Below are 13278 nucleotides of genomic sequence, written 5' to 3' on the forward strand. Positions count from 1 at the left end.
TTTACGAGAGCACCCAATACTCTACGTACAGAGCGGATCATGCGCTCCCATACTCCTCCCCAATGACTAGCAGCCGGAGGATTGAAATGCCAGTCAGTCCCTTTCTTGGCAAATCAGAGTGTATACGCTCCTGCACCCAATCCTGAAGACATTTTCTTAGCTCACGTTCAGCCCCCACCAGATTTGATCCATTATCACTGTATATCTCTTTTGGATAGCCTCTCCTGTTTATAAACCTCATCAATGCCATGATAAATGAGTCTGTGGTAAAACTATATGCAACTTCCAGATGCACAGCTCTCAACCTTAAACATGTGAATACACAACCATGTCTCTTCTCGGTACGTCTACCATGTTTAACCATAATGGGTCCAAAATAATCTACACCAACTGATAAAAATGGATAGTCACCATCTTCTATTCTGCTTGGAGGTAGTGGTGCCATCAGTTGTTGGATGGGGCAGGCGTTCCTCCTTTTACAATAAGAACAATCCTTTATCACCCTCCTCATGGCCACACCACCCCTCAGCACCCAAAATTTTTCTCGGACTGTTGCCATTACCTGTGTGGCTCCAACATGCCCTTCCAAAATATGATAATACTGTAGAATCAAATTTGTAATTCTATGCTTTGATGGTAATATTATAGGATGCTTTCTCGACTCGGGCTAGGAACTAATTTGAAGTCGGCCACCGACACATAATAATCCGTTCATCATCATTGGATTTAAAGTTCGTAACGGTGAGTTTGTTATCTTCACCTTGCTAATGGTATCAGACGATAACATTTCAATCTCTTTCCGAAATACTATGCGTTGGACATATCGAATTAAATATAAACAAGTGAAATTTAACTCATAAACTCTAAGCATACCCACCTGTAGAGACAGATCAGTTCTACCAAAAAGCATTACCAATAAATATCGCTTAAATCGGGCTTACCACGCAGCAGCCTTAAGTAATCTAGTCCAATCTGAATAATAATTAATAAGTAGATCAACAGTGGATTCTTCAGCCATTACATGCGCCGACATTGCCTTCTTTATTTCCAAGAGATGGGGGTCAGGACCTTGTACATCAGCGGCAGGCCAACACTCCTTCGGCTTCTTGAGAAAACTTGGATCCTCCTCCTATACCTTGACATCATCGATGTCAAACTTGACCCCTCTGGATGCAAAGTCTGCTATGTTTTCTTTAGAAGGTACGAATCTCCATTGGCCCACCTTGGTAAGACTGTGAATAGTCGAAATCCGATTTGCTATGAATGTTTTAAACTGGCTTTTCTCATTTCTAATATAGTGTAAGACAATCATGGAATCCGTCCAAAAATTAACCTCTGTAAACTTAATATCTAATTCTGACTGCAGCTGGGATCCCATGCGAGCTGCCAAAACTGCTGCCGTAAGTTCCAAGCGCGGTATAGTTTTGACCTTCAAGGGGGCTACTCTTGCCCTAGCCGTAACAAGACGAGAACATATTTCAGTGTCAGAAATGTAAGAGCGGATGTATGCCACTGCACCATATCCAATTTCGGAGGCATCACTGAAAATGTGAAGTTCCAGGGGCGAGCGATCTGATTGCAGAAACAATACACAACGTGGAAAACTAACGTTCTCAACCTTCTGAAATCACTTAAAATCTCTAACCAACGTTTGCTTTCCTCATTTGGAATCTCTTCGTCCCATCCTAGTCCCAATTTACCTAAATGTTGAAGTAACTGCTTCATGGGAAGTATAAACGGTGTTACCAATCCCAGAGGATCGTAAAGTGAGGCTACATTTGACAATATACCTCGCCTAGTGATAGGGCGTTTCGGTATGTTAACTTTAAATTCAAACGAATCAACCATAGTATTCCAAAATAATCCCAACGTGCGTTCCGAAGGAAGTATTTCATAGTCAATCTCTCTTACGGCTTCTGCTCTCTCTTCTGGATGAACTGATTCGAGAACCTGCAAACACTTACTTATCCACTTCGTAAGTCTGAACCCATCTTTTTTCAGAAGCAAACTAAGGGCTTTTGCCAGTCCAGTTGCATCCTGTACATTATCAATGAAGGCTAAATAGTCGTCGACATAGAAACTCTTATGTACGACTTCCTGGATATCTTCATTAAATTCCTTACCGAATATATCTACCGTCTTCTTAAGAGCGAAATTAGCGCAAAAGGAGAAGGACACGGCTCCAAACGGATGAACTGTTAAACAATATTCCTTAGCCGTTCGTCTTATATCACCGTCTTCCCACCACTATAGACGAAACGCTCCCCTATCTTTTCTCGGGATCTTTACTTGAAGAAACATCTCTTCGATATCAGCAGCTAATGCTACGTTACCTAATCTGAATCGTAGAAGTACACCAATTAAACTATTTAGTATTTGGTCCTCTCAAGCGTTTGTCATTAAGAGAACAACCTTGATAGACAGCCGCACAATCAAAAACAATTCTCAATTTTCCAGGCTTTTTAGGGTTGATAACAGGATGATGAGGAATATACCAACAAACAGCATCATGGTCAAATCCCTCTGCACTAGCTTCAATGATGTAGCTCTTACTTGAATGTTTATTCATCACAACTTGATATTTCTCCAAAAGAATGTTATCTTTCATAAACCTCTTCCTTAAACATTCTAGTCTGCGTTCAGCTAGTTCCAAATTATTCGGTAGTCTTGGCTTATCATACTTCCATGGTAGACCAACTTGGAAATGACCACCCTCCAATCTAAACGAACTGCTAACTATTTCTAGAGCTTTTTTATTTTCGACAGAATATCCATTACGAAATGTATCTGTATCCTCGAACTCATGATTATATAATCTTTCTAAATCTCGCAAAATATCATTAGTGGAACAATGACACCACTTAACTTGATGTAGAGACCTTGATACTTCCTTAGGACCTATAATCATCCAACCGAGATGAGTACGTACAGCAAACGGATGCTTCCTGTCCCTCAGACGTTGTTCCAGGACCCAGTGTGCATCCGGAGCATCACACCCAATCAATATTCCTACAAAATTACTTTGCAACCTCGGAAGGGTTATGTCCTTTAAATGTTCCCACCGTTTCAGTTGGAGTTCGGTTAAAGGTGCTGCATGATCGATCGGAATTTTCTTGGTCGTGTAAACTTTGTTGATCCTTATAGAACCCCGTTCATCTAATGAAAATACCTCTAAATTTACCTCCAAACAATCACAATTGGTAGTTCCGTTCACAGTCGCCACCCTTATCGAAGTCTCTTTACCTTTGATACCCAACTGATTAATTAATTCTTCACATACAAGAGAAGTGTCCGAACCACTATCTAGAAGTGCATGTTTCCAAACATCCTTTGGGACCGTATAGTCTGACTGGAACGATCCCCAAACAAACCTTTGAGGAGTTCCAATCCTTAGCTAGGTTCACCACATGGTCATCAATAATATCAATATGCAATAATGAATTATGCCTAACCTTGGAATTCTCAACGTCGCACTTGAAGCCTGAGTTGCATGTCATAGCTATGTGACCTTTCCTCAAACATAAGTAACATAGACCACGTTTTCTTACCTCCTGCCTCCTTTCTCTTACATTCATTTTTGCTAGCCTTGGACAGTCTGTCGCCTCATGATCACCTACGCAGATTTCACAACGTGATACCTTGACCGAGTTATTTGGGTCTCGTCTAATTGCATGAAAGCGTGATCCCCTATCAGCTTGGCCTTCAGAATTCCTTTTACCGAGCCTTGAGTTACACTGTACTAATCTACCATAACGGGTTCGGGCAATTCTGGCCCTCTCTTCTACAAAGACCACAAATTCTTCAAAGCTCGGCTCCTTCTCATGTATCATGATCTTATCGGCGACTTCCACCCACTTATTCTGCAATTCTAGTGTTAGGCATGAAACTATTACCTCCAAATTAGCCGTAGAATTAACGTCAGACATGTGTCCCATTTCCTTCAACGTTATACATACATTACGCAACTTAATCGCAAAGTCAGTTAATAAGTCAGCTGATCCTCCGACAGATTTATGGTTTAATAACTCAATAATTAGTTCTCGTGCAACAAGATGTTCTTTACCAAATAAATCATACAAAATTCGTTTAGCCCTATCACAGCCCAAATGACTGGGCAAAGAAACGCAAGATTCAATTGCTGTTCTGGCCTTTCCTTTGCAATAACATAACAAATATGACAACGGTTGGCCCTTATCTGACAATTTACTCTCTATAAGGCTATTAAACTGACTAATGAAACGGTAATACTGACCCGGTTGCCCATCAAAGTACATCATATCGATCTTAGGTAAAACCATGTTACTAACCATTGTATGTAACGTATCCTTCAGTTCCTCAACCCAATCAATATTTGAGATGTTACATACCTTCTCTGAGTGATTATTACACCCAGTATCACATTCCAAATAATTTCCCACTTGAGCATTTATCCCACATTTATCTACGGGTAATCGTTCATCGTCCTCGATGGCCTTGCATTCTAGTTCAGCGATATCAACCTCTTATTGTAGATCTAACATCTTAAGTTCCCGTTCTAATTCACGTCTCTTCTCTAAATTCCTTCTCCTCAGTAATGCTTTATCTAACTTTAATCTAGAGGTACTAAGCTGACTAGAGGACATACTATTAATACTAACATCACACTTATCATCATTAACATCAGACATACCACAAACAGCTTTAGAAATTTTACCATCCATTTCGTCATTTTCCTTCAGCCTTTTGCTCCGTGTTTCCATCGTATTTGTTAATCCAAATAATCAATAACCAAAACAAATCTGAATTAATCCAAACGAAATCGACCAATAAGACCAGGAATTTGGACCCAAAATACCAGACAAATCCTAGGTATGAACACAGAACCAATAATTGAAGAACTTTTTGTTACGTCCAAGTTTTGCTCGTCCTAGTTATTGAAGTACGGACTACCGATCTACTTGCAAATTACGAACCCAAATTAACAACAGAACCAAGCTCCAATTTAGATACCAAATTTATTCGTAATTCACAAATAATCGACCAAATGGCGTTCCAACAACAATAATTATAACAATTACAAAATAAACCTTCAATTTTGTAGGTTCCCGGAGCAAAACTCCCAAATACCAAACCAAAGACAAAGAGAGCACCAAAATACCAAACCAAAATGTCCGAAAATAATGATATAAACAAACAAGTTCAAAAGTTAAGTAAAACAATTACATCCAAAATCACAGTAAATTATTAATGTACAACAAAAGGTTTTAATCCGCCAAATGTCTTCAGTTCTCCCGTAACATTATGGTCTACTATGATATTAGTACTTCTCTAAAAATAGATCTAATCCTAAAATTGTAGAGTTGTCATGATATAACTGCCTAATCTATAAGACCTTACATGGAAGTCGCACCATCGTCTACACCAACTCGCTGCACTGTGACAATTACCAATACATGATGGAGAGGAAGCTTAGGCTAGAGTTAGGACAATATATTTAATGTGAATAAAAGATACAAGGTAACATTCCCCAGGGACCACGCCGATGAACTCCAATTATTTCAACTCATTGTTCCCGCCTTTTCCGTTGTTAGGTATTTCTCCGCGTTAAAAATATTGAGTATCTATTTTCTGAGTAGTCTCGTATTCAGCTTTGTGGATTGTGTGGTTATGGTTCAATGCCACTACAGGTTCTCGTCATAATTCCCCACTCCAATTCCGAACCCTGTTTTGATCGCAGTTATTTGCTGACATGCTTCATATTCACTTCGGTACCCCGAAAATAATGCCTACAAATTACATTATTGCTCAATAAGCTGAAAGTGTAGATATCGTTGTTAACAAACTATTGCCAATCCCAAATGTTGAATTTTGATGTTTCTTTTGAATGCCTTTTATAGAAACGACTGCAGAAGGCTATAACGCCAGTCATTTGTGACTCATTACAAGCCTGTGTAGTTTTCAGACCTATAATTGTTTTCGAGTTTCAAACGTTATTCGTGTACTTGCTGATTTCTCTGTGGCAAAACCGTATATACTGGTAAAGAAGGAGAACTTAACATAGCGTTTACGTGATTTGTGAAACTCGGAGAATGATCACTTAGCTTGGACACTTTCAATGTCTGAGAAAACCCACCAGTGTTAATAATCATGACAAAATAATAAAGATGAACTCGGAGGATCCACAAGCAAATGATTTGATTTTCTTATGCGAAATGAAACAAATTCTATGCATGAGTAATCACTACTGTTGATGAAGTGTATTCTTCTGATATACCTTAACTTAAAACCTCTACTTACTCTCAAAGCCTAACCTCTCATGGCTTTCTGCACTAAATTGTTTGTTTGTTTTACCTGTATTTTCTGGTTAGCTGGAAAGACCTTTGTAAGGTCATTCGCAGCCAATCGAGTTCGTCGTATTAGTAGTATCATAGGGTAGTGTTGTGTTAAATTATCAGGAAGCGGCATTTAATCCGGATTAGTGACTTCCTTATAAACCAAAAAATATTGAATCTAGGAGACGCAGGAACGAATGTAAGTCATACTCTGTGAAATCCTCATTTTGATGGGTAGTGAATGTTAATTGTTGCAACTCTTACTTGAAAGTGTTTTCATATTAATATCTTAGTAAATTCATATAGTCTGTAATATACGTATTAGCGTTTTGTGAAACTAATCACCGACACGTAACAGGTAATGTTTGGGTCTTGATTTTCAAGACCATTTCGCAATCAAGAATATACCTTAGACTGTAAGAGGTGAGACTAGAATTTACGAACCACCTTTGAGCGACGCTGAAGTGACTCTGAGAATGGACACCTGATAGGGACTAAATTAGGGTTATAAAACACTTGGGAGTATGATTTACAGTTGATGGTTAGAGCTAGAAACTAGACTGAATTTTCATAACGAAATGACATCGGCTATAATGCAAAGCTATTTAGCCAACTGCATGAATGAATTTCCCGTCAAGATTTATGACCGATTATCTTATATCTGATTAGTTTGTTCATTAATTGCAGCTTCGCCCCGTAAGGAACACCTGATTGTGTCACGTGTCCCATTTTTGTGAGCCTTTAAGTTTTATGCTTATAGTCGTCATTAAACATCAATTCTTATGAACATGAATATTACGGAATCATTGACTTTTTTATTGTTAAAAAATCATGTACTTCAGAATTTTAGCCCAATCTCCCTATTTTGGGGAAATTTTTATCCGTTTTGTGGAATGCGCTATGGAAACGTAGGAAAATTCCCCAAATTAAGGAAAACCCCAAAATAAGGAAATTCTGTGGTTTCAGTGTCTATTTCTGGACGTGGCACTTAGGTCATATCTCAAGTATACTTCTCGGTGAGACAATAATTTATGGACGACCTTTGAGCTAAGTTAGACTGACCTTGAGAGTCTCCACCTAATATCTATGATCAAATGAGGGTTCTAAACCTGTGTAAGGAATTAGAGTTGTGTCTTACAGTTGATGATTAACGTTAGGAATTAGATTTAGGGTTTTCATCACGAACTGACATCAGCTATAATGCCAAAGCTCTATTTAACCAAATTGAATGAGTGAATTCCACGCCAGTATCCGAGGCCTATTATCTTATACCTGATTGGCTCTTCAATAAATTATAGTCTCGCCTATTTCTAATAAAAACCTTTCGACCCACCTGAAAATCAATAGAGAATTGTGGAAATCCCGTATAAAGATGTTCATCAGATAAACATTAGTATTCTTTCCTGGATTTCATTATAAAGCTTGTTCCTGTTTCCATCAACACTGTCTTTATTCCTAGAATGCTACACTTGGACAATTAGGTCACATGTTCAGTGTTGGGATTCAAAACTACTTCATGAGTCTTAGTCCTAAAGTCAACACAGTATGATCACCTTTCATCAGACGACATTAGTTGACTTTTCCTAATGCATTTGAAGGTGTGATTTGCAATGAAGCTGGATTGTGAAAGTCTACAGTACTGTATTTGAATCCAGTGTTTAAACTTACTACCTTACGTCCTGCCCTCAGGTACAGCAGATATAGCTCTGTAAATTATACAAGTATACATAAAACATTGATTACTCCTCTCCCAAAATAACTTTACTGCAAGACTTCTAAAAGTTACTCTTAGGTGTAACCAGTCATTCTTAATACCGATATCATGAATCTATTTCTCCTGCTATGGTCGTTAGGTCTCAAATTTATTATGACATGAATGTAATGTATTTGTCGATATTGAACTTAATACTTTGATGTCGTCAGTGTTACACATGCCTTGAATCCTACTAATCCTCAGTATCTTGTGATTATGTCGCCTAATAGTTCTATGTATTTAGGGAAATTAGTCTTATTGCTCTTTCGGAATGCTGGGTATCTTTGATATGATTGTTCACTAAACTGATTATTGACAATTTTGACTTCAGTACGATAAACGAGACATCTAACTTCATAACTGTCCACTGCCTTTAATTAGAAGTCCGAGTTTGTATACAAGCTTTTCTTCGTGGAGACCTCGGAAAATCGGACTACACTTAAATCAGCTAGCTTGTATATCTATTAATCTATATTTAACTGGTTGAAATCATGAGTCAATTGAAGCTAGACTACCATAGAAAACCTGGAGGCACTGGACGGCCGTCTCGTCCTAGTATGGGACTCAGCAGTGCGCACCTACGATCCTGCCCACGCGAGGTCCGAACCCAGGACCTATCAGTCTCGCGCCAGGAGCTTAATCAACTAGACCACTGAGCCGGCATCCAACGGTGTTAATGTCTAACTTCAACCAATCCACGAAGTTGCGCCACCGTACACCATTTTCTTCAGTGAGTTGATATCCCACAACCGACCTGGTTGAACTCCACTGGTAACGGCTTCTCACAAGAACTCCAGGAGTATCTCTTGAAGTCAGTCACGAAACGGCCGTCCAGTGCTTCATGGTTTTCCATGGTGGTCTAGCTTCAATTGACTCATGATTTCAACCAGTGAAATATCTAAAATCTCCACAAAACCCCTTCCGATAATCTATATTTGTTAGTTACCGAATTTCATTATTTGAACAACTGTCACTGAACACAAAGTTACAGTAAATAGATTACTACAAGAACAGTCCATTAAAAATCAAATAACTAACTGAATGCAGAGTAAATTAATGCGACTGAAATTCATTGAACAGAACTCGCTAAGCTAAAACCTCAGTAAATTAATACATAAATTTCAAAATCACTTTTCTTCCCTATACGTTGTATTCGATTTCACATCCACAATAATTCTTCAAACTTCCTATTATTCTTCGTATTGTCTTTTAGGTAATTTATCTAGTGGTGAACACTTGCGTGTTTTGATTAAAAGAAGCATTCTATCGGGTGATTGGATTAGTCAATGGCTAATCCTCATGAGTTGGAGAAAGATGCTGATTGGTTCAAAAGACTTGCAGTGTGGGAAGAGTCTCGGAAACAATACAGATCTGCTGTATTTTACTACACTGTAGATGGCTGATTAAATCATTAACACTTTTAGGAAGCTGCTCAAGCACTCTTGAATTCTTTGGAAGCAGGCTCAAAAACTGAAGGTTTATTAGAATTAGCTCAGAATTACAACAACAAAGTGAAAGAACTCAAATCAAAAACTGTGGTGGAAGATACTTCCATACCGAACTCTCATATTTCTAAAAGCAAAGTCTGGTTACATTTGTGATTAATTTAATGCATCAGGCTGATTTTGCAAGGGCTCTTTTCTTACTGGATGATGGTACTACGGAAGATGAAAAAGGAAACTTCCACAAGGCTTTTGAGCTCTACACATTGGCTGTAGAGTTAATGTTATCCATAGTAAATCCTCTGGATTTAGTTAATTAAATGTGCATAGAAACGTGATGTCCAGGATCCCTCTTTACTTAAATCCATTGAAACATTTTCCAAAAGGGGTTTAGATCGGTATTAAAATATTATTTAATTAATTCCAGCTTTCTAGGGCAGAAGAATTAAAGGCATATGTTCAAAGAACACAGCCTCCTTGTTCTGATTCCCGTTCTTCTTGTAGCACTTTAACGTCAGGAGCATCTAAGAAATCCCACGGTTTTCATAAACCCAATATGTCTTCGTCTTTGAAAGGAGGTTGGTTTTTTAAATTTTTTAGCTTGTTACTATTCTTACCTATAATTGGCCGTTATTTTCAGTAATACATTTAGAATCAGCACCTGACGAAACACTTATAGCTAACCAAATGGAAAAAATATGAAACTCGCCATCTAATTCAATGATAGCACAGTTGCCTTTTTGTCATCGATTATAATAATTAACTTTACATTTTCAAGTTAGCTATCTTTATTATTAACTATAGCGTGATTTACGAAAAATCTCGATTGATCCTCGTGATCAAATAACTTGTGACTGAACTAACCATGAAGTAACTATTGGTTGTTACTTAAAATAATCTGTTAATATGTAGACCGTACGACATCAAGAATTTTTAAGACATTTACGTAAATTCAACGCAATGGAAAACCTTTCCAAACAATACGTAGCTCATATTTTTTACTTATTGACTCGTCGATGTAAATATATCTTCACATTTTCACCGTTTTTTGATTTTTGTAGTTTATTTTGTGGAATTTCATGTGGATTGAAAGATGGAAGAACTACAGTTAATTTTGTAATCACATTTACTTGTTTATTTAAACACATGAACATTGGTACAAGGAGACATCAAATAGATATGTGCCACATAAATCCCATCGTAGCCGGGGACCAACGATTGGTTAATACGCCATTTGTTCCCTCAGGATCCTGGAGCCCACGTGCACCATTGGTTTGGAATCAGGGTTTTCCAACTCACCTAGGTGGATCCACCAACCCGGTTAAAGCGCCGGTCATTTTATCTATAAATATAACAGCTTTGATTCCCTAATACATTTTGCCATCAAGCCATACGTTCGTTAATTTGAAATCTATTCATCGTTTGAACTCAAGGGATCATTTCTATGGGTAAATAATTCTTAGCTAAGCCACTTTCATCGATTTAGTATTTCATATCAAGCCCATTGTTCGATTATAACACACTGAAAAATATCATCAGAATGCTTGAAATACTCTCAAATGGCCACGTGCATACAACCACTGCCAAGGAAGTCCTACTCACTACCTTCTTGCGGTGCGGGTGTTTTTTTTTTACAAAATTGAGAAGACGAAAAGCGAATATCCAGCGCTTTAACCGGGTTGGTGGATATGGAGGATCCACCTAGGTGAGTTGGAAGACCCTGATTCCAAACCAATGATGCACGTGGGCTCCAGAATCCTGAGGGAACAAATGGCGTATTAACCAATCGTTGGTTACCGGCTACCATGGGACTGCATCTCCTGATGTTGCTCCACTGTCTTGTGGATTAAACCTTTAGGTCAAAGGCTCCGGGTGTGGTCGTCTAAGAAAACCACCTGCTTTGGTTTGGGCACCCAGGCAGTTTCTCAACCTTCACATAAATCGAATGATTTATGTGGTGCACATCTATTTGGTGCCTCCTTGTACCAGTGTTTATGTGTTTAAACAAATAAATAAATGTGGACACAAAATTAACAGTAGTTCTTGTATCTTTCGATTAAGAACCGTGTTGTTTAAGCGATGAAACTATGTTATCTCATTTTCGTTTTGTTTTTACTTAGAAGTTTTCACACTTTATAATGACGGTATAGCTGATCTTTGATATAGTCACCCATCTTGTTTCTTAAGTCTTGATTCTTCATTTCTACTAGGAGCCTGTACATTACTTAGGCCTTCAGTGCAATCAGTTGCCGCTAAAAAAGCGATCAGAATTCTGTCTCAACCAAATTAAGATTTTTATACTACATATTCCATAAATTTGATCATATTCAGACTTGATATCAACCGATTTCTCGTTTTCTTTAATAGACCCTGGCGGTTTCACTGTCGAAGAACTGGAGGTATTGAGATCCACGTCCGTTATAAATGGTCGTGAGTATTTACCGTTTCTTGACGCCCTTGATCTACAAGAACGATTCTCCTTTGCTAATCCTTTTGTGTAAGTCATGGTCCATGTCTACAAACGAGTTTTCTTGATTTACATTTGATTTATGCTCTATATGTTTATAGTTAACCATACTTTATACTAAGCTTTAAATATTAAGTCTGATATCTAGCATGGATCTTGTTTGAATGTTGTGTAATTACTAAATAATTTCAGGGCCTTATACAGTAGCATGTTAGCTCAAGTTGTCACAGGTCCAAGGAAAATGTACACTTAGAAACAGTTAAACCTAAGATAATAGAGTATTATTTAACTGATTTCTCCCTTGGTTACTTTATATTCATCCATACTTCTAAGTGAAATAGATACAATATTTGGTTGCTTAGCTAACAATTATTAAAGTTAACAAATCTTTTGTCCAAATTTATTTTAGTCTTTATTACTTACATTTAGGTTGTGAGCAAATTTCTTGTAAATGGCTGTAATACCCTTCTCATTTCAAATAATTAGTAACCGCATCCATACAGTTGGCAGTTTGGTTTACGGTACAATAGCGTCGACTCAAAGAATTCCCGTACATTCATTTCTACACCTATCACTATTAAATAATTGAGTTAACAATACGGTTTGTAAAGAATCTGATTGGTCTGAGTACAATTTCTGTCTGAAATTACCATTAGCTAAAAAAACCCACTGCTTTTTCATCTCACTTTGGGTCCCTCCAACTATACACACGCGTTTTTAATGTTTTGGTAATCTGTAATTTTGTTTTTGGTCAGGCAGTATAATCAAAAACAGTTGCTAGCCGATAGGGTCAGATGATGGCCGTGTTATGTTGTTGGTTGACTGAAATCGGTAAATACTAACACTTCGATTACAGTCTGGTGACCCAGGGGCAATGTGCTCATTTTGGGTTTCTCATTTAATAAATTCATCATAGATGTAGTTGAAGATGCATATCATTTAAATTATTATGTACTTGTTGGGTTTCAACGGTTTTGTGTTATACTTCAGTTTGTGCTAGTAATTAAACCCATATTTATACCAACTGCATTTATCAAATAGTCCTTTTGTACGCAAACTGAGGACTGATCCTATCTATAACGACAATGAAGGATTCCCAATTAAACCACTTAGCTCACCCAGAGAACACAATACAACCAGAAGCATACAACTGAGCTACAACTCCTCATTCTTTCATAATAAAAGCTTAGCTATCTTTAGTCACCCGATATTAAAAACGGCCAACTAGAAATAATGTATTACATTTGAAACGAGAATTGCTGTTGGTATAAGTGGTGTTCTTTCTGGAATGTCTGAATTTAATTC

General features: G+C 37.7%; 1 protein-coding gene across 2 annotated transcripts in view; it reads left to right on the plus strand.

The window, feature by feature from the left end:
* Nucleotides 1-6356: 6356 nt before the first annotated feature.
* Nucleotides 6357-13278, plus strand: part of CAPN7_4 (calpain 7) — a 37005-nt gene continuing 30083 nt past the window's right edge. For both annotated transcript variants that reach the window (XM_051212943.1, XM_051212944.1), the window contains exons 1-7: nt 6357-6510; nt 9278-9455; nt 9489-9647; nt 9683-9799; nt 9837-9904; nt 9942-10084; nt 11874-12003. In XM_051212943.1, coding sequence (XP_051068870.1) covers nt 9351-9455; nt 9489-9647; nt 9683-9799; nt 9837-9904; nt 9942-10084; nt 11874-12003 — 722 coding nt within the window. In that variant the 5' untranslated portion in view covers nt 6357-6510; nt 9278-9350. The remainder of the gene's footprint in view (nt 6511-9277; nt 9456-9488; nt 9648-9682; nt 9800-9836; nt 9905-9941; nt 10085-11873; nt 12004-13278) is intronic.

This window comes from Schistosoma haematobium, chromosome 3 (assembly GCF_000699445.3).
Source record: "Schistosoma haematobium chromosome 3, whole genome shotgun sequence".
NCBI lineage: Eukaryota > Metazoa > Platyhelminthes > Trematoda > Strigeidida > Schistosomatidae > Schistosoma > Schistosoma haematobium.